The 22,852-nt window shown below is 32.1% G+C and overlaps 1 protein-coding gene across 1 annotated transcript; it reads right to left on the bottom strand.

The window, feature by feature from the left end:
- Positions 1-5,531: 5,531 nt before the first annotated feature.
- LOC111700215 (poly(A)-specific ribonuclease PARN) lies at positions 5,532-22,651 on the bottom strand. The gene is made up of 20 exons (XM_023471080.1): positions 22,369-22,651; positions 19,912-20,015; positions 19,294-19,358; positions 19,011-19,026; positions 17,849-17,921; positions 17,390-17,493; positions 16,967-17,038; positions 16,458-16,551; positions 15,445-15,507; positions 14,579-14,669; positions 13,978-14,065; positions 12,761-12,882; positions 11,766-11,875; positions 10,714-10,809; positions 9,932-9,967; positions 9,518-9,575; positions 8,747-8,852; positions 8,171-8,274; positions 7,012-7,055; positions 5,532-6,628 (listed from the first exon to the last, which is right to left on the bottom strand). Exons 1-20 carry the CDS (start codon positions 22,479-22,481, stop codon positions 6,295-6,297), a joined length of 1,893 nt encoding a protein of 630 aa, XP_023326848.1. The 5' UTR covers positions 22,482-22,651; the 3' UTR covers positions 5,532-6,294.
- Between the last annotated feature and the right edge of the window lie 201 nt (positions 22,652-22,852).

Here is a 22,852-nt window from a genome sequence, read left to right as displayed (position 1 = left end):
CCAAGTGGAGGCTAGAGGGATAAATGTTTTTTTTTCAATGCTGCGGGGTTATTAATGACGATGTTAAAGCTTTTAATTCTTTACATTTATATTTTAAATCGAGGAATGAAGAATTTAAATATCCTGTACTGAGGCTGTATTTGTCTAGACTAACTTTGATAAAACGTCAAAGAATGGGCAAAGAATTTTTAGGTAACATAGCACAAGATCAAAAAATGTTTGTTCTTCTAAAAGAATTGAGTTTTTTGCCACAAATTCAACTTTTAGAATCCCTATATCTTTGCAACCTGACGATGTAAACCTTTGACATTTCAAACCTAGATTATTTGATCTCGCAGAATTCATAACTTGAAATATCTCCACTCTACGATATTAGGTCGCAAATATATATGGATTGGAACAGCAGAGTTTGTGAAAAAAACTCAATTCCTTTACATTCAAAAAAAGGAATAAAAAGAAAAATATTACATATGTCGCAATCTTTTACATTAATAGCGATGAAAATTTTGCCAGAAAACGGGAAAAAAAGTGCTGCATAGGAAATGTATATTTTTAGGGCTACAAAAAAAGTATTTTCGAATTGGTAAAGTAAAATCAAAATCAAAAGAGAAGGCAATTAGGATCCTTCAAAGTCGGCTCGGAATTGAACATTAATGCAGCTTTTCAGAGCAGCCTAGATATGTGATGTCCAATGCCCAATGTGTACAAAAGGAAAAAGGTTAAATTCCAAAGAGATGTTTAGGATCATGCATTAAGTGAAACTGATAGATTTTGAAAACAGGTTTTATTCTGCAAATGGCAAATTCTTGGTTGATACTTCATAAGTTTTACTAATATTACAAACATATATTAGATAATTTAATTCTTACAAAAATAACTCTTTTTAAAAATTCTATCTATATCTGTCAGACATTATTTTGTAGATAAAGTGTGTATTAAATACTTACATCCTCATCCTCGTCCATTTTGTAGAAAATATCAAATGTTTCCTATAACACTGAAACTGTTGTATAAATGTTTATATAAAAGTGTTTTATTTATATCACTGCAAGACACTGTTACTCCATCTATGGTGTTTATAAAGAAAATGACTGATCTAGACTGGACAGGACTAGAAGTTCCCTGAGATAGGTACTGGCACGGATTTCAGGCTGCAGGCCTTTGCATAGATTCAGTTTCACGGCTAGTGCCTATCCTCCTCTAGAGTATAGAGCTAGAAACCAAGGTTTCCAACCATCCCCCCCNAGGGGGGGGGGTAAATAACCCCAATAACCCCCCTTATATCCGCCACTTGGAGGGAGGAAAGAAGAAGGATAGAGATAGGAGAGATAAGGGGACGTTTTATGCGTGTAGCGCTTTTCTGGTTTGATCATGATATTCTTTATTTATATATATTATATACATATAAATTATTTTAATACTGCAAATATTTGCCTCTCATTAATTTTATAATCCTTTTGGATTTTACCCGGGCTTTACACCCTAAAGGAATCTTCAAAATTGTGAAAAGTAGCTATACCAAGAGTATAACACAAGGAGGGGCCATGAACTAAACACGTGAATTATCAACCAGTTCTCCATCATGCTAAGCTCGTTGAAAGCTAGGGGGCCGAGCGCTGCGGCCAGGAAAGACCTCTATAATTTTTAATAAAATTAGTGTTTATTTAAGGTTAGGTTAGGTTAAGCTCATTTCTGGGCCGAGCGCTGCGGCTAGGACAGGTTAGAGGGCCGAGCCCTGCGGCCACATGTCTGGGCCGAGCGCTGCGGCCACATTTCCAATAATAATTTGCTGAAAAATAAAAAAATGGGCATTGATAGGTTCTATTTTTATGTCCATTTGAACTATTTTTTTGTTCATTTGAACTATTTCTTTGTTCATTTTATCTATTTTTTGTTCATTTGAACTATTTTTTGTCCATTTGAATTATTTTTTTGCCCATTTGAACTATTTTTATGTTCATTTGAACTATTTTTTTTGGTTATTTCAGAATATTAATAGTTCAAATAAACAATAATTCAAATGAACTGAAAATAGTTCGAATGAGCATTAAATAAACTCGTTTGAACTTTGAACTATTGTTCATTTCAACTATTCACGTAGTACCACGTGCAGTAGTTCAAACGAACAATAGTTCAAACGGGAGTAGTTCAAATGGGATAGCATCCATGATCCTCCTCTGATTCTTCTTCCATTTGTTCTAACTCCTCCCATGATTCTCTACAAGGTTTGCCTCGAAGTTTAGAAGTTGTATTTATGGTCAACAATGTTTATCATCATATTATTTTTAAGGTTCTGATGTAATAAATCAATAGATTGATCGTAAGTTTTATTGACTGTTTTTTATATATAATCAAAATAATTTAAAAGTAGTAGATTAGTTAATTTGTGATTATCTATCACATAGTTTTCTTTTAATACTGAATAAATACCTATATTTGGAACTGAAACCTATTCTGGGTCACAGAACTTTGGATAAAAATCGATGACATGATGATGATCTGATTAGATGTCATGGTTTACATATAAAACTTGCCCTTGTTGATAACGGTTGGTTATCCCAATAGGAATGGAAAAAAGTCGAGAATTCGATCCCGTTTAATCCTTTGTATTCCTGTTAAAGACTATTGCACCTTAGTATTTGGATAATATATAAAATTATCTTCATATTTGGTTACAACTTAGAACTTCAATTACTAAGATAATATGATAAAGGGTGTCCTGCGAAATGACAGTTTGTGAATAGTTTAGAATGTCTTCTTCCATAATTTTTGAAGTTGTTTGATACAGGGTGTCCCACGAAACATGACATTTAATAAATAGCTATTTTTAGTTAAACAAATCTTTTGCTTAATTATATTCTACTTTGAAATCAATTTTGATATAACATGACTCCCATATAATATTTTTATTGATCTTTGGTAACACACAACTGAATTCAAATTATGGAAAATGACATTCTAAACTATTCACCAACTGTCATGTTTAGTGGGACACCCTGTACCAAAAACAATAATACAAATATTATGTGGGAGCTCATGAATTATTGTGTAAAATTGGTTATTTTTTTGCGAAATAAACTGCAAACAGCCGTTAATATCTAATACAGTGTATGAAGGACGAATTTCATTACTATTTACCAACTATTTACCCGTATTATCTTTTCAGTTGCCCTGCTTGGAGTTTAGCTTCTACTGCCGCTCTTTCCCATAGTTGCGCGCATGAGCAATTCTAGACGGAAATTATTAAACTAAAGATTAATTGTAATGTCTCCTTGTGGGGTTTGGCTCAATTAAAAATATATTTGTTAGGAAGGACTTCATTCCACGTGAACGTTAGTCCAGTGAGCGGGGGAAGGCAGGCGGCCATGAGCCACCACTATTTCCCCTTTCGTACCACCACATTTGACTCTCCCGGGCAAAACCACTCTTTTAAATGGTATATTAAGGGCCTTTAAAGTGTGATTTTAAAAAATCCAGCCTCGTCACGCAAAAAAGCACAACTCAAACCATTTTTTCAATTCCACTTAAGATTAATATTTTGTGTGTTGAATTCTTAAACTGTTTAACAGTGAAATTTTTGACAAATTTGACTGAAATTTGCATCTTGAAATATCACAAAGTTGGTTAATGGGTGATTTCAAGATGGATTTAGTATAATGAGTCAGTAATTGAATAATGATCAGACTAGTTAAACTAATTCTCTTGTTAACTATGTCAAATATCAAGAAAGGCTTGTGCTACAACACAACACAGTATGCAATGTTTTAACGCTATACTCTCTCTACTGTGTATTGACCTCTCATTTGCCCTCCCAAAGTATTCTGGGGGTTTTATAATTAGTCGTTTGAACGGTACCACGTGTAACGTAGTTCAAGCGATAACACTGCATTTGAACTATTTTTATATACAGGGTGTCCCAATAAACATGGGAATTCAGTGACGAATTCGAAAAAGTCTTTTTAAATAATTCTTTGAATTAGTATAGTGTAAGATTTTCGTCTGCTATGTTTACAATTTGTTTGTTTATGTTTTGACTACATACGGATGTACTTAGTAAAACAAGAAAATTGCAGTATACAAACAGAGTAAACTTGTCCGTCTTCACTGTTCATCTTGCGGATACATTATTGACACATCTTTACAGTCTTTTACCCTTTTCGTAAAATAAACTCTAGCAGACATAAAAAATATTATAGCTTTTGAAATTAGGTATTACAATGCTAATTCATAACAAAGACGATATCGAATTCGTCACTTAATTCCCATGTTTTTTGGGACACCCTGTATTATAAAAATAGTTCAATTGAGCCGAAAAATTTATAGTTTAAATGGGCAAACAAAATAGTTCAAATTTAAAAGCTATAATGTTTTGGTTATATTTTGAACTTAATTGTATTGCTCATTTGAACTACTTTTTTCTCATTTTGACTATTAAATGCTTCATTTGAACTATTTGGTAATTTTAATTTTTTTTATGGCCATATGTGAAATAATTTTTTGATCATGTAAGCTGTTTTATGACGATTGTTTGACCTTGATCTTTTGATGAAATATAAAAATTTTAAACTGCATTTTTAATACAGGGTGTCCCACGAAACATGACAGTTGATGAATAGTTTAGAATGTCTTTTTCCATTATTTGTTCAGTTGTTTGATATCTAAGATCAATAAAAATATTATAATGGAGTCATGTTATATTAAAATTGATTTCAAAGTAAAATATAACTAAGCAAAAGGTTTGTTTAACTAAAAATAACTATTTATCAAATGTCATGTTTCGTGGGACACCCTGTAGTTCGAATGAGTAAATAATGTGTAGTTTGAACCACAGGAAATGATGTCATTATCAGTAGTTAGAATTCAATAGTTCAAACGGCAGTAGTTCAATTGCAGATCCACCTGAAAAAATGCAAGATTTCAAATTCCCTTAAAAGTCATCAATGCATACAGCTTTGCAAAATTTCGTTGCAATTATTGAGCAATCGGTTTACTTTTGTCATGGACTTTCCAAAGACCTATTAAATGTTGAAAACCTTTTGATACGAGTCTGACGAGTGTCCAGACAAATTCAGGATTCACTTTATTTCAATACATGATGTTCTTCAATCCTCAAGATAAAGTGAATGAACCGTGCTCTTCAAGATAGTCTCTTTTAAACGCAGCATTCTTCACCAAAGCTTTTATGGGTACCGATAAGATGAAAAATGCAACAAAATATTGGAGAGTCCACTAAAATTACATAAACATTCCCTTTTAACGTTAAATTGTAACAATCAAATTTTAAATATATTGTATGACAAGAAAGAAATTTAATAACATTGATAATATTTACTACGTCGAATGACCTCTGATCTTAAGTTGGAGACTGCAAGCAAGATTTCAGCAAACTATCTCAAGTTAAGGACTGTGAGGGGTACACACTACACATTCTCTACTAACTTTGGTGTCAAAACGTGTGCAATTGACTCCAATATATCAAAACTTCAGCCTGTTTTTTATGCATAATTTTAGATTCTCTACATTTTAACTGGTTTAAGAAATTATCGTATATTTTAATCATCATTCAATATATTTAATGAGTTATACATATGTTCATTAAAGTTATAAGTATAATTGATTGATTGGGAATGAACGTTTGTAAGTAGCGGATGAAGGATTAAAAATTAATTTGGAAGATTGAAAAATTGCGGGTAGGGGTTTAAAGATTGATTGATTGAGTGGCGGGTGGGGGGTTGAAGATTAAAAAATGTCGTGTGAGGTAGGGAAGTTTAAAAAGTGTCGTGTGAAAGATGGAAAATTGAAAAGTAGCGGTTGAGGGATGAAATATTAAAAAGAGGCGGGTGAGGTATGGAAGATTGAGTGACGGGTGAGGGACGGAAGATTGAGTGGCGGGTGAGGGACGGAAGATTGAACAGTTGAAGGAGGTGGATGGAAGAGTGAAAAGTGGCGGGTGAGCGATAAAAAATTAAAAAGTGGCGGGTGGTGGACGAAAGATTGAAAAGTGGCGGTTGGGATATGGTAAATTGAAAGGTGGCGAGTGGGGGTTTGAAAATCGAGAAGTGGCGTGGAACATTGAAAAGTGGCAGGTGAGGTCTGGAAAATGGAAAAGTGACGGGTGAGGGCTGGAACATTGAAAAGTGGCAGGTGAGGTCTGGAAGATGGAAAAGTGGCGGGTGAGGGCTGGAAGATGGAAAAGTGACGGGTGAGGGCTGGAAAATTGAAAAGCGGCAGGTGAGGTCTGGAAGATGGAAAAGTGGCAGGTAAGGTCTGGAAGCCTCACCTGCCTGGGGCCCTCTAGTCCCAGGGTGGTTCATCAAACTGTTTATCCTCAACTATACTCTTACTTCGCTTAAACCCAGGATTTGGATCCGGGGACACAGAACGTTTCTTCTCTCCTTTCTTCTCAACCTTGTCTCCGACTCCGTCCCGGAAACTTTTCTCCAGGGTTGGAGTTATCCCTGAGGTTAGGTTTACTCTTCTAGTATGGAGAGCTCGTTGGGGCGGAAGATCTAATCTCCGGGGTCCGGTGCTACTCAGAGTACTCGGAGCAGAGCTGGGAATTGGGGAGGAGAAGGATTCAGAGGAATTCTCTCCATTCATCTTTACTTTCTTTAGATTAGTCAGGTACCTGGAAGTTAAAACCATTAAGATATTATTGTATTCCTTGTAATCTTACGGATCCGGATCTTTGATCTACAATGGGAAGAAACCCAGGATTGAGATAAAATATTAATCTTATGAAAAGCAAATACGTAATTAAACTAAATCCATGTTTCATCTAAAGACGGAATATCTAAATTTTGCTTTTGATTTTTTTGCCTCAAATTTCTTTTTAAACCCTTAAACTGAGAAAGTAAAGGACTGGAACAGATCCATGCTATCAAATGCTTTGAATGAAAATGTAGATGACATAAATGTTATTTTGATGATGTATGCGTCTTTAGAAATCAGTCACAGCAAAGTTTAAGTGACATTTTTAATAAATTAAATGCTTTTCAAATACTAACTTACCCATCATAGCTAATTATAGTGTAAGATGTTCCGCCTCGTAACACCTGCATAGTGCATATTTACAAGTGTTAAATGTTTAACCATCAAATATAAAAATCGTTAAAAAGTTAATTTTTTTCAGAGAAAAATTCAATTTAAGACTTCGAATTGTAGGATTTGAAACACATTTGTTTTCTGGGCCCAATATAAGGATAATTCTAAAGTTAAGAACTTTGGAAAGAACAAAGAAAATGAACTGTCGTTGAAATATCGTGTAACCATTTATCCTATCATTAATGTAAAAGAAAATGTTGGTTTTCTAGCTTGATAAGTTTGCAATACATTTCTGATCGTTCCTAAATTGTTTTCCTACAGCAGAATTGCGCAAGTTACATTTTAAGATAAACAACAATTGAAAATTAACAGTTTTAAATCTTAAAACTTGATATCTTATTCAGACTTAATCAGACAAAGATTTTAACAGTGCTTAGAATCCAATTAATTTTGATGCGGATCCGTATCCGGATCCTGGATCCGCACTAGAAAAAAATGGATCCGGATCCGGATCCAAGTCATTTCTGACCTGGATCCAGATAACTGAATTTTTTTAGCAAAAACTAATTTTAAAATTTTTTTCGCTTATTTTTATTCTTAAACTTGATTAACCATTCAGAAATGAGGAAATTTTTATTATCTCTTTTTTCAAATGTTCAGATTTGGGTTTTAGGAGTTTTTTTGCAGTTTTTGGTTGATATTTTACTCCGGATCCAGGAAGCTAAAATCTTGCGGATCCCCGGATCCTAAGCAATGGCTTTTAAGTACTGTTTTAAATCAAACTTGTCACTCTATAAATGGAGGGTTGTTTGAAATTACGTTTCCAGACATTTTAAACTAAAAACTTTCTGTTTTTTATTGCTTTATTATTACAGGAAGTGGTGGAAAACGCCTTAATACTTCTTGTATCAAAACTTTATTGCCCTATTTTCAATCAAAACAAAGAAAAATTAACCCAATTCTGTTATCCGCCTTCCTGATTTTTTAACTATGATAATATATTCCAAATATAAAGTAAAACATGTAAAGAAGCCCCGTGTTAAATTAGAAACTCAGGATTATCGAAAAAATTCATATTTTTAACAATTTTTCCAAAAAACATTTTCACATAAAACTGTAAATATTCCTGAAGAACTGTGTTCGCGAATGTTTTCTCCCTCAGGGAGACAAAAACTGATGAATCGTTAATCCAGGAAACATTTACGCCACCAAACTGGGAGAACAGGTGAACTGAAATATACAATGATTGCTAAGAGATACATAGGCCGGAACTTTTAAGTGGGAAATCGTTAATCGATGTTAACACTCAACAGGGGTACATATTTTCTTGAAAAATCATTGTCTATTGTCTCGCAAAAAAGTTAATAATGTGAGCCCGGAGCGAAATCATTTTCGGGGGATTGTATTAAGTATTTGATATTTTAGTATGATGTTTAAGAGAAAATAAAAATATTTTAGGAATAGAAAGGATCAAAAAGTGTGAAAAAAAAACTTGACTTGGTAATTCTTGAAAATATGTAACACCGGGCCGGAATGTCCAATACAAAAGTTACCACTCTAGGTTGACTGACAATGATGAAAACGTTTGCTTAGATTAAGATTATAAGATAAAGAATAAAACGGGGAGAGGGGTAATGAGAAACCATAGAGAAGCAAGTCAAATTGGAACGAATTGAAAAAAATATAGATTTCCAAAACTTACCAACATCCGGAGTTTTCCAGTCCTTCGGTATTTCAAGATGGAAAACATGATTCCTCTCAGGAACCAGATCTTCACCAGATAGATTCATGTACGGTATATCAGAAACCTGTACAGTATAATCTAGTATATATACGGTATATCAGAAACCTGTACAGTATAATCTAATATATATACCTTTACAGTATAATCTAATATATATACGGTATATCAGATACCTGTACAGTATAATCTAATATATGTACGGTATATCAGATACCTGTACAGTATAATCTAATATATCTACGGTATATCAGATACCTGTAAAGTATAATCTAGTACATGTACGGTATATCAGAAACCTGTGCAGTATAATCTAGTATATGTACGGTATATCAGATACCTGTACAGTATAATCTAGTATATGTATGGTATATCAGATACCTGTACAGTATAATCTAGTATGTGTACGGTATATCAGATACCTGTACAGTATAATCTAGTATATATACGGTAAATGAGAAACCTGTACAGTATAATCTAGTATATGTACGGTATATCAGATACCTGTACAGTATAATCTAGTATATATACGGCAAATCAGATACCTGTACAGTATAATCTAATATATGTACGGTATATCAGATACCTGTACAGTATAATCTAGTATATGTACGGTATATCAGATACCTGTACAGTATAATCTAGTATATATACTGTTTTTAATGTATCGTACATAGTACAAAATAATTATTTACATAGCTAGGAGTTTATTCTATAATATTAATAGTTTACCTTCATTAAATACAGTTTGTTTAGGAAAGGACGTATTTCTAGAGAATCGGCGTCAACGCTAAAAAATAGATTAATTAAATTAAAATTATTTTTTTTCCCTACGGATTAATTATAAGCATTTTAATCTAATCTGCTTAATTGTTTAATCTCCTTATATTTTACAGGAAAACACAATGCCTTGCAGTTTTCTAAGAGGCAACAAAAATCTGATAGTTTATCATCGCTTTGATTTTAATAAAACTAAAACTATTTTTTTTTTTTAAATTATCAAATCTTTAAAATATAACCCTTGGAAATAAGGGAAAAAACATGTTAATACAAGATGAGATCTGCAAGGAGTTATATCTCGGGCAACGGCGAAAAGTTGAAATAAGCCAGCATTTAAAAAAATTATAATAAATTTGTTCTATTTACCCGGCAGGTTTATTTCCACACAGTTTCATTAACCTCCTAAACTCGCATTCAAATTATATCATTTAATTGAGGATTTTTAAAATGTCATTAAACAAAACTTTTAAAGCAAAGTTTTTAATATATATTATTTTAGATTTATCAAATTGTCCTTATCAAGATAATTCTTTCAACAGACTCGTTGTATTTTAAAGTGATTCCTATTTTTAAAAGTGGCATGTCCGATTCACAAATGTACCGTTCAACCCTTTATCTGATCAATAATATGGAAGATAATGTCATTTTTCTATCTTAAAAAGTGATTATTTCGAACAATTTCCTCAATTGTTTCTATAGCAGAAATTTGCAAGTCACTAAGAAAGCGAAACCACACTTGAAAATACCCAATAAAGGAGAAAAACATGGATAGCTCAATCATGCTTGGTCAGACAGTGTTTAAAGGGCACCGTTGTAAATCGAAGATTACATTTTTAATGGAGAGTCTCTATACATTACTACAGTCAACAATCCCACTAAAGCCGGGTTGTGGTAACCCTAATAATTTAAATAATATTGAAAAACTGAAAAATAAGTTACTTTTTATTTGAAGGAAAATATAGTATAGTATAGTATCGGATAATATAGTATAGTATAGTATCGGATAATATAGTATAGTATAGTATCGGATTAATTTTTCCAATAATTCAAAATACCCAGTCCCAGTAATGATCAGCAATCAATTTTAATTAAGACAAAAAATTAATTACAAAAAAAATTATTTTTGACAAAAAAATGAATTTAAGTTCCTTTGCATTGAGATGAAGCAAAGACCGGTGATAAAGGCATCATATCCGGCCTCGTGATATTTCTCTGTACCAAGGGAATACCCACATCCGGCAATCCTGAAATTATAACATTACTAGCTGAAGTGCCATCGCCGCCCATGAAAATATTTGTTTTTTAATTTTAAAAAAAATCGATTTTAAAAAATAAACTTTTTATCTTTGAAGAAAAAATGTTGAATTTCTTAAACCTTTGTTTCTCCCCGGGCACACTTGGGTTCCTTAAAAAAATTCAGCCCATTTGGTCCAGCCGTTTGGCCCTATATCTGACATTTATACAAATAAATATGAGCAAAGAGCTTTATTATTTAGGTAACAGCGCTCCTAGCGGAAAGAATTGCATTACAGATAATTATTTTCTCAACTTATTCGGATACAATCCCATTAGCTAGTTTGTAGAACAATTTTTGTTACATGTTTCGTTGTGGTTAATATACAATTATAAAAATAAAACATTCTTCTGCGGAAGTTTACAAACGAAACTAAGCACTTACTTAGAAATTATACATCGTAAAAATGTCTCAATGGTATTTTATAAATCTTCAAATGTTTCTCTAAAATAATGCTCTCGGTTCTAATATGTCACCTAGCCTATCTCCTCCTTTAAAGAATTGTTAAATGTATTATTGAGCTAGTTATTTTAAAGTAGTTAACAGAGGTGGACACTCCTGTACTGTGGATATCGAGATCAATCCTAGATCTTGATCTTTTGTTAATCTGCAGATTAGTTCAATCTTTATTCGATATACCGTGCCAACCAGTTATCCTTTGAACAGCCAATCAGAAGACAGGGAGTTTTGCATTTAACAAATGAGAAAACAGGGGAAGTGCTGAAGTAAAAATCAAGAGATCGAGCGTATTTTGCAAATAATTCAAAAGTGTCCACTGTGAATATCAAGATCAAGCGTTTGGGATTATGATCCAATGCAAAAGTTGCCAGCTCAGATTAAGTGATTAATTCAGCTTTTCTAAAACTATTTAATTTATCAACAATAAGTTAATGATAGCATGCCTACCTTTCAGTAATCTCTGGCATAACATATGGTTTCTCAGAGACTGTATTGAAGAGCTCTTTGAGAGCAGAGTTATAAATTTCATCCTTGAACGGTATTGTGTTCGCCATCAACTGTAGGTTGAACAATATATAGTTATAGTATTTATTTTCAAACACAAAATACAAAATAATAATGTATGATGATTCAGCTTAAAATAAAACACAAAAGAAACTTTATTATGAGCCAATTCAAAATATAATGTTTGATAATTTTGTTTGATCGTTTTTGTTGAAACAAAGTATACATATTGAAATCTCAACTGAATATACATTCATTGTGCATTTACAAGTAGATAATCAGTCAGCACTCAAATAATCAAAAAAATTTCAGGAATGCATTCATTAAACTTATAAATACATATTGATTAAGCAAAAGTAGAAATGTTTTCTCGTTATATATAAGATACAAGGAGGGCCGTATACTGTTTACTGGATACTGTATAAATATAAAGTTGTAATCCCTGTTTTTCTGTTTGGATGTCCAGTAACTACAGATGAACCCCTTGACCGATTTTGATTGGTGAGGAACTCGGGAGAATCACGGAAATGTTCTTATAAATTGGTTTTGAGATTCCAAGTTGAGTGGGTTAACTTTTATAGGGAAAAACAGCCGTAATTTAAGACCAAGTGCGGGTAAACGGCGGGCAAAATTATGAGTAGCCTGGGCAACGCTGAATTTTCTATTATTCGCCATAAAACACCGATTCCCAAATTTAAAAAAATAAGATCAAATATCTTTGAGATAATGATTAATTTTTCAATTTTACACGGAAAATTTCGAATTACTGATTCTCTTCTTGTATTTTAAGAACAGCATAGTAAAAATTTTATATATATTTGTACAATACTTATAGATTTAAATCGACTTGATGTTGCGGGATCTTTTATTATTCAGAAGAAAACGAAAAATAAAATAAAAAGAATTGTTTTCTTGAGTTACACAAGTATATATTGTTCCTTTGTATCAATAATGTTTGGTAGAACTGTGGAGACCATATCCTTGAAATCTGAGTATGTTGTGGGGAGAGGACTACAGAACTGGTTTAAGGTGTGGCACACATCAAGCACCATGTTGTGACCTAAATATATCACACAAATAAGCTATAAAAAAATTAAGGTTTATTTTGAGTGAAGAACTTTTCTTAAATCCATTCTTAAAAATAAAAATTAAGGGCTAGAACGTGCCTGCTCTCTTTTTTTTGTACGCACTCCTAATTTTTCCGGGGGGGGGGGGACGTATCCCCTTCTCCCCCTGTAAGCCACTTCTGTTTCACCTCTTTGGAGTTTTAAAGCTAGGGTTTCCAAATGTTTCCGGAACAATTAGGACCTGTACAGGCCTTACGCAGTGCTTAGGATCCATTTAATTTTGATGCGGATCCAGATCCTGGATTCGCACTGATAAAAATGGATCCGAATCCGGATCCAGGTGGTTTCTCTAAAATGTACTAAATTTTCAAATTTTTAGTTTTTAATTTTTTTTCATTAGTTAAGATTTGGGTTTTGAGAGTAAAAAAGTAAATTTTTGGCAGTTTTGGGTTGATATTTTCCCCCTTGAATCCGGATCTGTGGAACTGCATATTCTTGTGGAATGTGGATCCGGATCCAAGAAGCTAAAATCTTGCTGATCCAAAGGATCCGGATTCTAAGCACTGACCTTACGGAACCTTTCTAGAAGCTGTTAAGAATTATAAATCATTAAAAGCTTTTGAAATTAACGGCAGGACCTTTCTTAATCTAATTGAGAATAAATCTACCTCCTAGATGCTTCACAGAGCTGTGTGTGACATACTGAAAAATAGTTTACGAGACGATTATTCCAGATCAATTAGATATGAAATAATCGTCCCATAAACTGTTTTATATCATATATATACTGTTAACTGTATAAATTTATAATTCTTATTAGGCCTTTACGGGTCCACATTGGTCTGGAAAAAAATGGAAATATTTAAAGCCTTTTTCCATTTTCTAAAGAACCTTTATTCACATTACCTTAACGGGATTCCCTTTAGAAAATGTAACCATCAATTTATCAATAATTCGTAGTTTTACCCTTTACACCTTTTCTTTTATCAATGATTGAAATCTTTTCTCCCCACGTACATTAAGGAACCCAAACCCCAAGAATTACACAGAATTAAGTCTTTGATTGTTCTTTGGATGGTTTTATATACCTACGACCAACTTTTTAGACTGAGATATGGTTTGAATGACCCTGGAGAATCCAAAAGCATCTTCTAGATCAGACAGTTCTAATTCGTCCTAACAAAACCAGTTGTTCTTCGTAAGAAATAATGAATAGATCTAAAAGGGAACCCGACATGGAACACCCAAACCGGCCCTCAGAGCGCAGCGCATCAACATGCAGCATACATATGTAATATGTATTTTGGATAACTCAAATTTTTAAATAATAATAAAGCATCAACGCGAAAACGATAGAAGAAAATTAAGTAGGATTCAAAAATGTGAAAGCGACCTAGGGCAGTCAGAGTTGTATAATTTTTAGAACAGAAGAGAGGGGGAATTTTTAACAAAATATATACCCATAAGTAACGATTTTTAGATAAGGTTACGGAAAAAGTTTTAAAAAAGGTTACATGAGTCCAAAAGAATTCAAACAGAAATGAATTAAGAAATTACCAAAACAGGAATAAGAAAAACATGAAGAAATTAACCCACAAAATAAGAGAGAGACAAATTATGTCCGGATCAGTTTTTGTTGTCCTTTAAGGCAAGAGAAAAAATCAGGAAAGTGTTTGAAGAACAATATTCCTGTGTGCTGGCAAGTATTTTCTGTTGTTCTTCTCCTACCCTAGAGACAGATATTACTCTCTCCCCTCCTGCACGGGTCAGTCCGGACAAACTGAAAATTTAAAACATTTTTTTTTAATTCAGGGGTATGTAATAAGAGTATCGATGAACGAAACTCCCGAGTTTACTTTTAGATTTAACCGAGAGTTAACCTTTGTGTAGATTTTGATTTAAGATTCGAAAATAATTGGAGAATATAAAGAAATTAAATATAATAAAATTTCATAACAAAAATCAATGTCTACAAAACTGCCCAACCCCATTCGTGAAACCCTGGTTCTAAAACTGGGTTTTTATAACGATACTCTGTCTTAAGTTTTGGGCTCGGGGGGATGATTTTCGATGCCCTGGGGAAGAAAATGAAATTTTGACATCAGAAGGCAAGTTTTTCCCCCTAATTAATTTTGATACTTTTTATCCAGAAATTTATTTATTTTCTTTCAAAAAAATACTTATTTTCCTCTGTTCATAAAACTTAAAAAAAAAATATCTGAAATCTAGGAAAAATAAAGATTTGCAAAGGGAGTGAGCTAATTGAAGGAATTATAAATTCCTAAATTGATTTATAACACATTAATATTCAATTCTTTAGCTGCTGTTTACCAGGAGTAGAAAATAATAGAAACCAGCTGAACTACTTGTCTACCTTAATCGACCAAAAGTGCAAAAAAGAGTATTAGTTAAACTTGTAGTAACTAGTTCCAACCTCTTCAATTTTTATCAAGAAATCCAAAACTTATTCAAAGCTAAAACATACATTAAAAGTTTTTAGGTGTTGAATTTAAATAAAACGTAATTTCTAAAAATTATTTTTATTTTTTTCTCACCTTAGTCCAGGATATTTTTCTCTAGCTGTTTGATAGATTAATCTTCTTTGAAACGCATTTGCTCTGAACAAAATTATTATTTGTTTGAGAAATTCTGTGTGGTGTGTGTCAAGACAAAATTTTTTAAAAAATGGATTCGGGTTTATTTCCATTTTACTTCGCTTTGAAAAAAAAAGTTTTGCTTCAACTTACTTTAAAATATAAAAACCAATTTTGAATCGGTGCTCAGGATCTATTTAATTTTGGAAAACCCAAATCTGAAGTTTTGAAAAGTTATTATAGATTATAAAAAAAAAATTCCAGTGCGGATCCAGGATCCGGATCCAGCTCATGTCTTTCCTGATTTACTGATTTTTTTTAAAACAAAAAATAATTTTCAAATTTTTTGTTTTATTTTTTCGCATATTTTTATCCTAAAACTTGATAAACCATTCAGAAATGAGGAAATTTTTAAAATCTCTATAATAATATTTCAAAAGTTCAGATATGGGTTATAGGAGTAAAAAAGTTTTTTTTTGCAGTTTTTGGTTGATATTTTACCCCTTTGATCCGGATATTTTGCGGAGCCAAAATCTTGAGGAACCAACGGATCCGGATCCTTAGCACTGGATTGAACCCCCCCCCCCCAAAAAAATAAAAAAAGTTTTATTTCAGTAAGACGAATCAAAAAAATAGAAAATCTTTAAAAAATATATTGATCTTGTTGTAAAGATTTTTTTTAAGTATTGAAAGGTAAGCAAAACGTATATAAGAAAAGACCGGAATTGCTTAGATAATGAAACCAGACTGGGTCCATCTTTAACTTTAATTGATGCTCTTTTATCGAATTTTATTCGCGGGTTTTAAAAAATCTAAATTTTTTTATGGCACACTCTTTCAATTCTAATCATTTCTAACCTTTCCTGGGGTTATATGAGGTCCAACACAAAATTTGGGCCCAATTGAATCTGACGTTTTGACAAACAAACAAACACCAGTACAGACAAGCAAAGTATTAATATAGAAGGCATTACCTGTCAAGTTCTAAATTAGGTTCAGAGCTGTTAAGAAATTTGAGCAACTTGGAACATATATCTTTCAAGAACCCTTGCTGTTCAGCAGGTACAGCTGGAAACAAAATATTTCATAATTTCAATATTTTTAAAGAATCCATCAAAAAAGTTATTGCGTTCCAAACATTACATTTTATTCCTTGTAACTGGGAATGTTTGCACGGAGTGGATTTTTCATCTCTGCCTTGGGGGAAAAATGTATTTGGGGGGGGGGGGGGAATATTTAAAAATTTCGTTCTCCACCAACATAAAAATAATCTTCAAAAATCTTGTTTTAAACTTTATTTCCCAGCAATTTAAAAGTAAAATTTAATAAATATGAAGGTTTGAATCGTACCGTTGTCAATCAAATTATATTTGAACTTTAATAAATAAGATTTATTTTCAGTGAAGTGAAAGTGTGATAAAACTATTTTTAAAATCTACCGATATCTGTCTATACTAAAACACCAATATCTATTAAAACTTACTAATATTCTGTTCTGGAGTCATATTATTTCTCCTGTACTCCTGGCGATCTTGAACCTGAACACGTAACTTCTCTAAACCAAACCAAACCATTTATTTTATTTAAGATGCAACAATTTTGTTTTTATAAACTTTTTAGAGCTTATGGGGAAATTAAATATATTAGGTAAGATCCGACTGTTGATGGTAAGTTAGAAAGGCAGATTACAAGGCAGATAAGACTACATCCATAGACGTCCAATCGTTCACTAGAAAAAACATCTGAAAATCATGCACTACAGAAAAATCTTTTTTCAACACGCATTTATAAGTAGTAAAAGCATAAGTATAAGCATTTAATGTTCATGATCGCATTGACGAAGAATTGGGTTATTATATTATTTTTCCGAAGGGGGGATTTTAACAAAATATACTAGTTTGTTTGCCTAGTTCTGCTGGTCTGAGGTAGGATATCCCATCCTTGAAGAGTTTATTGAAATCAAAATCTTGAGAAATCAAGAAATCCAGACTAGAGGTCTGACACAAGAATCTAAATATAAACAAAAATATAAAAACTCAGAAACATTGTTTTTTAAATCTCTTATAAACAATTTTAAAAATCTTATCGTTTTCGTAGCTTGGAAATTGAGTTTAATTCTCACAATTTTCTTTATTGCTTCTGTTGCAAGAAATCCGCAAGTCGCCTTTTTAAAGAAACCACAAATGAAAATACGCATTTTTTTTAGAAAGATCACAAATAATTCTTTTATCGTGATTAGACAAAGCTTTTACTGTGACCGTAGTAAATCTGATGTCCCATAGATTGGAACGAAAAACGAACAATCAAACACCCAAACAAACAAACAAACAATTTTGTGGTAATAATGTAAAAAAAATATGTCTACCTTGTATCTGGTGCCTGCCTGCTGTAGGGTCTAGGCCATACATAGAAATTATATGCTTGGTTCGAATAACTGTCTAATATATTTCAGTTTAAATTATTAACATTTTTGACGATAAAAGTGTTATTCTAGATAAAGTAAAATTACAAATTTCTTTTTAGTTTTTTATTAAATCTAGAAAAAAAATTTGTCCTTTGTCTTTTTGGACCCAAAAAATATTAAGTTTGACCAAAAAAGGTGAGAAAACGGCTTGCCTTATTTTGGTATTCTAGACAATTAAGAAAAAAGTATAAATTGTGAATTAGAAAAGATTTATTATTCCTCATGAACCCCTTGACCGATTCGCCTAAAATTTTAATTTTTAGAGTTGATGTAAAATTCTAAGATGAGTGGGTTGACTTTTACAGGGGAAAATCCAGGCAAAGCTGGGTTTCCCAATTAAATATTGATGTAGATATATTTTGAAATATTTCTGAAATATATTTTGTAACTAATGTTTATAAGGAGAACGACAGGAGATTACAGTTCACTGAATAAACAAGATTACTGCTCATGCTTAATGTATGAACAATGTACATTGTACTATTTAATAATAAATAAACATTATAATATCTTCCTAGTGAGTTAATGGGTACAACTTGGGAACGTTACTATTCTGCGTCCCCAACATTTTTGATGGAACATAAATTCTCATTATTATCATTATTATTATCCTACCTGTAGTTTCTCATATCTATTTACTATCCTACCTGTAGTTTCTCATATCTATTTATTATCCTACCTGTAGTTTCTCATATCTATTTATTATCCTACCTGTAGTTTCTCATATCTATTTATTATCCTACCTGTAGTTTCTCATATCTATTTATTATCCTACCTGTAGTTTCTCATATCTATTTACTATCCTACCTGTAGCTTTTCATATCTATTTATTATCCTACCTGTAGCTTCTCATATCTATTTACTATCCTACCTGTAGTTTCTCATATCTATTTACTTTCCTACCTGTAGTTTCTCATACCTATTTATTATCCTACCTGTAGTTTCTCATACCTATTTATTATCCTAGCTGTAATTTCGCATATCTATTTATTATCCTACATGTAGTTTCTCATATCTATTTATTATCCTACCTGTAGTTTCTCATATCTATTTATTACCGTACCTGTAGTTTCGCATATCTATTTATTATCATACCTGTAGTTTCTCATATCTATTTATTATCCTTCCTGTAGTTTCTCATATCTATTTATTATCCTACCTGTAGTTTCTCATATCTATTTATTAACGTACCTGTAGTTTCTCATATCTATTTATTATCCTACCTGTAGTTTCTTATATCTATTTATTATCCTACCTGTAGTTTCTCATATCTATTTATTATCCAACCTGTAGTTTCTCATATCTATTTACTATCCTACCTGTAGTTTCTTTATTTATTATCCTACCTGTAGTTTCTCATATCTATGTTCTGGTAGATCAAAGGCGGAAATTCCTCTGTAAGCGTTCAAACCTTAACAAAATGGACGAATTCAATTTGTGTATCCACTCTACAGATAGTGTTTAAATCGTTTAGGTTCGCTTTTTCTTCATTTTTGCATACATTTTCTTTCAAGGTCAAAATTTGGCATAGTTTAAGAAAGCAAATGTTTTCAACATGGTTTGTTTTAAACATTTGCTACAGTGATAATCAGAAAACTCTGGAACAGGAATTCGGCTTTTAAACTCAAGATATGAATTTTAATAGCGCTAAATGCAATTCAGAAATGCTATAATGTCGTCTTCCTGTTCCACAGTTTTCTGGTTGTGACTGTATATAATATTACACTATGCCCTGTGAGAAAAGATATGCAAAATACGAACAAAAACGAAATTACTAAAACAATTTTTTGGTTCTTTTGTCATTATTTTAAAATAAAGATTTTTTAACGTTTAATACAAGGCTAAGGCACAAACTTAACCTATACTTTGTCCGAATTTTAATTCGTCATTAAATTCTCATCCTTTTTGGGTAACCCTGCATAAAAACTGATATAAACCCTTTAACTCGCTGTGCTCGCCTTTACCTGTGAATTCTCCATCTATGCAGATAAAAGAAGATTTATTGATTGATTCTTCGATCTCAGGCAGCAGGCTCTTGAAGTTATGCTTTGTTACGTCCATTTTCCGACTAAAAACAATAATTCCAATAATAATAATTATCTATATATACGATTTTTACTCCTGAATCCGTCCTGTGAAAAAACTGGATCAAGATTGAACTCATTAGTATTAGATAAGTTTCTTAGTAATACGTAAGTGTTTATTTTTTTCTCACCAGCTTACAGGCTGAACCTTAATTTAACTAAGGTTTAGTTTTAACCAAAAGTTTCGATTTCTAATTCCTATTTTTGGAGACTATATAACCAAGCAAACTAACCAACACTGCCAGTTCTTAAAATATTAAAAGAATTTAGCAACAATGCGTAATTTTGACCATTGTCCGAATTTAATAAATTTAAGCCGCGTCTGAAATCCACAAAAAACTGGTTTCGATTGAGCGCCGGCTTAAATCTTGAAACATTAAATACAATTTTAAGTGAAACCAACAATATTTAAGCCGCGGCTTAAATTCTTTAAATTCAGCCTCAGGTCCAATCCACAACAGAACCCTTAAAACCTTTATTTGATCAATAATTTGATCGTAATTTAGTTTTGAAAAGTATAAGTTTCAATTATGATAATTCCTCCAACGTTCTGCACACCAATAGAAAATAATCAACTTTCTAACAGAAAAATATAGATATCTGTACAATAGTTGACCAGACAAGGCTTTTTAGTGTACTGATGTTAATCGAATATTAACAGGTCAAGGAGCACTAGAAACTAGGTCTTAAGTGCCTTTAACAAGGTTTCAGATTCTAATGTAAACGTTACTGTCCGATTAAAAGTGTCCACACTGGATATTGAGATCTACTTAGCGGAATTATGAGTATTCAAGTTGCCATCTCTAGGCATATGGGAGAATGATTTCTTTAAAACAAATATATCCCTCTGTTACTTTTCAAGTGTACGTGAGTGTTTGTTTAACACCGTTTCGAGTTCACATTCACTACTGCGAAAAGTTTAGGGCAATGCCACACCTATAAATGCTTTAGACCTTGACAACAAAATAAAAAGTTTCAATTTCATGAAAAATCATTCTTTCGTTACATTTAAAAAAAATTTAAATACTTTAAAAAATAGTCTGCTAAGAATGTTCTGAAGAAGTAAATAATAAATTTAATCCATAGATTTGTTTTCTTTCAAATTAATTTTAGCATTCGTAAAATATTAAATTTAGTATCCAGTGTAAAATGAAGATAGTAGATAATAGAAGTCTACTGCAAGATTCAAGTTATGTTTGTAAATAGTTCAATAGTCATAAAATACAGCTGTGAAGTGTGTATTGTTCACAGAGCCAGTTTACTTAAAAAAGCCACCGAACTATGTTTTGTAGCAACATCAAATTCACAAGATTCAATAAACGTCGTTTTCCTATTCCATTCTTTTTGGACTCAATGTAAAGATTTAAAGAAAACTGAACATATGATAAACATCAACTTCATAAGCACTGTTATTTTCTACTAAAACGGAATAAAAATAATAATTCATTTTAACACCGGCAAAGCCAACCCGATGAAAGATAAGACATTATTAAGGATGTGTTAAAAATACAGGATGAACCAAAACAAACTAGTTCTCATCAACTCATAATATTCTATGGGCTCAAAAATATATAAAAGCGTAATTTCTAATAACCCTCCATTAAACGTTGGCATTGCTAGATTTACAACGTTACCCTTGATCAAAACTGTGGAAGATATCCAAGATTTTCAGACTGTGTTAATAGTTCTAAGAATTTCTCAATTGTTTCTTATAAACAAGAAATGCGAAAGTCACTTCACAGAGAAACAGCAAATGAAAAAAATAACAAGTTTAAAAACAAAAATATCGATATCCGATTCATACTTGATCAAACAAAAAGCGTTCAATGGTATCGTTGTAAATCGGGCAATGCCGTCTCGAGCACAGAAATATGATTTATTAAATATTCCTTTAAATCCATAAAACCTGGGTTGTCTCAATGTTAGAAAAATTAACGTAAAAACTTTTAAGGCTTCAATTTGGTTCTTAAAATGTCAAATGGCAGTGTGCGCGTAAATTTAAGCGACCCTCCATGCAAAGATGACCTTGCCCGATTTACAGAAGTACCCTTGGAATCTTTGCTAAATCAACAGTATCTTGTCCTTTTTTTAGTTCAGCGTTGAATTCTAATGTTTCCCATTTGTTTCCTCGCTTTCACTTTCAATAAAAATAACTTTTTAAAATTGAAATAAATTATTATCAATAATCAGACACAGCTTTCAAGGGTGCCGTTGTGATTCGGACATTGCAATCTTATTGCAATAGAGTGTAGCTTTAAATTACGCTGAAAGATTCTACGTGCCTTGAGCAATATTACAACGAAGTCTTAAAACCAATCATTTCCATATATTCTATACCTGTGTCGATATTTCGCAACGAGGGCGAATAGTTTTAAAGGATTGAAACGGCCATTGTTTACCATAAATATGATAGTGATACAATCTGAAACCAAGAAGGAACTGTGAAACATTCGAGAATTCAAGTTTTATTTCGATAACGTGTTAACAGATAAAATTCAGATGGTAAATGAGCCAATAGAAGTCTAATAAAATCAGACAAATAATATCTTAGGTCTGATTCAGGCCAATATATCTGCAGACATTTATCGAAGCTTGAATCCATCCAAGCATCTTAAATATCCAGCTTATGCCTTCTTTGCTGCCTGCTTGGTGATCTGGGCCTAGAAACAGACAAAATCAGATTCAGATTATAGGATTAAAAATGTACTATGTCCTGATTTCGATGCTCTGGGAAAACGCACTTTTGAACCCAAAAATTAATTTATTTTTCCTAGTTCAGCGAAGAAACAAGGGGAAAGTTTTATTGTTCAAGAAAATGTAT

The sequence above is a fragment of the Eurytemora carolleeae genome, unplaced genomic scaffold (assembly GCF_000591075.1).
Source record: "Eurytemora carolleeae unplaced genomic scaffold, Eaff_2.0 scaffold335, whole genome shotgun sequence".
Lineage (NCBI taxonomy): Eukaryota > Metazoa > Arthropoda > Copepoda > Calanoida > Temoridae > Eurytemora > Eurytemora carolleeae.
This window is presented reverse-complemented; position numbering and strand designations above follow the sequence as displayed.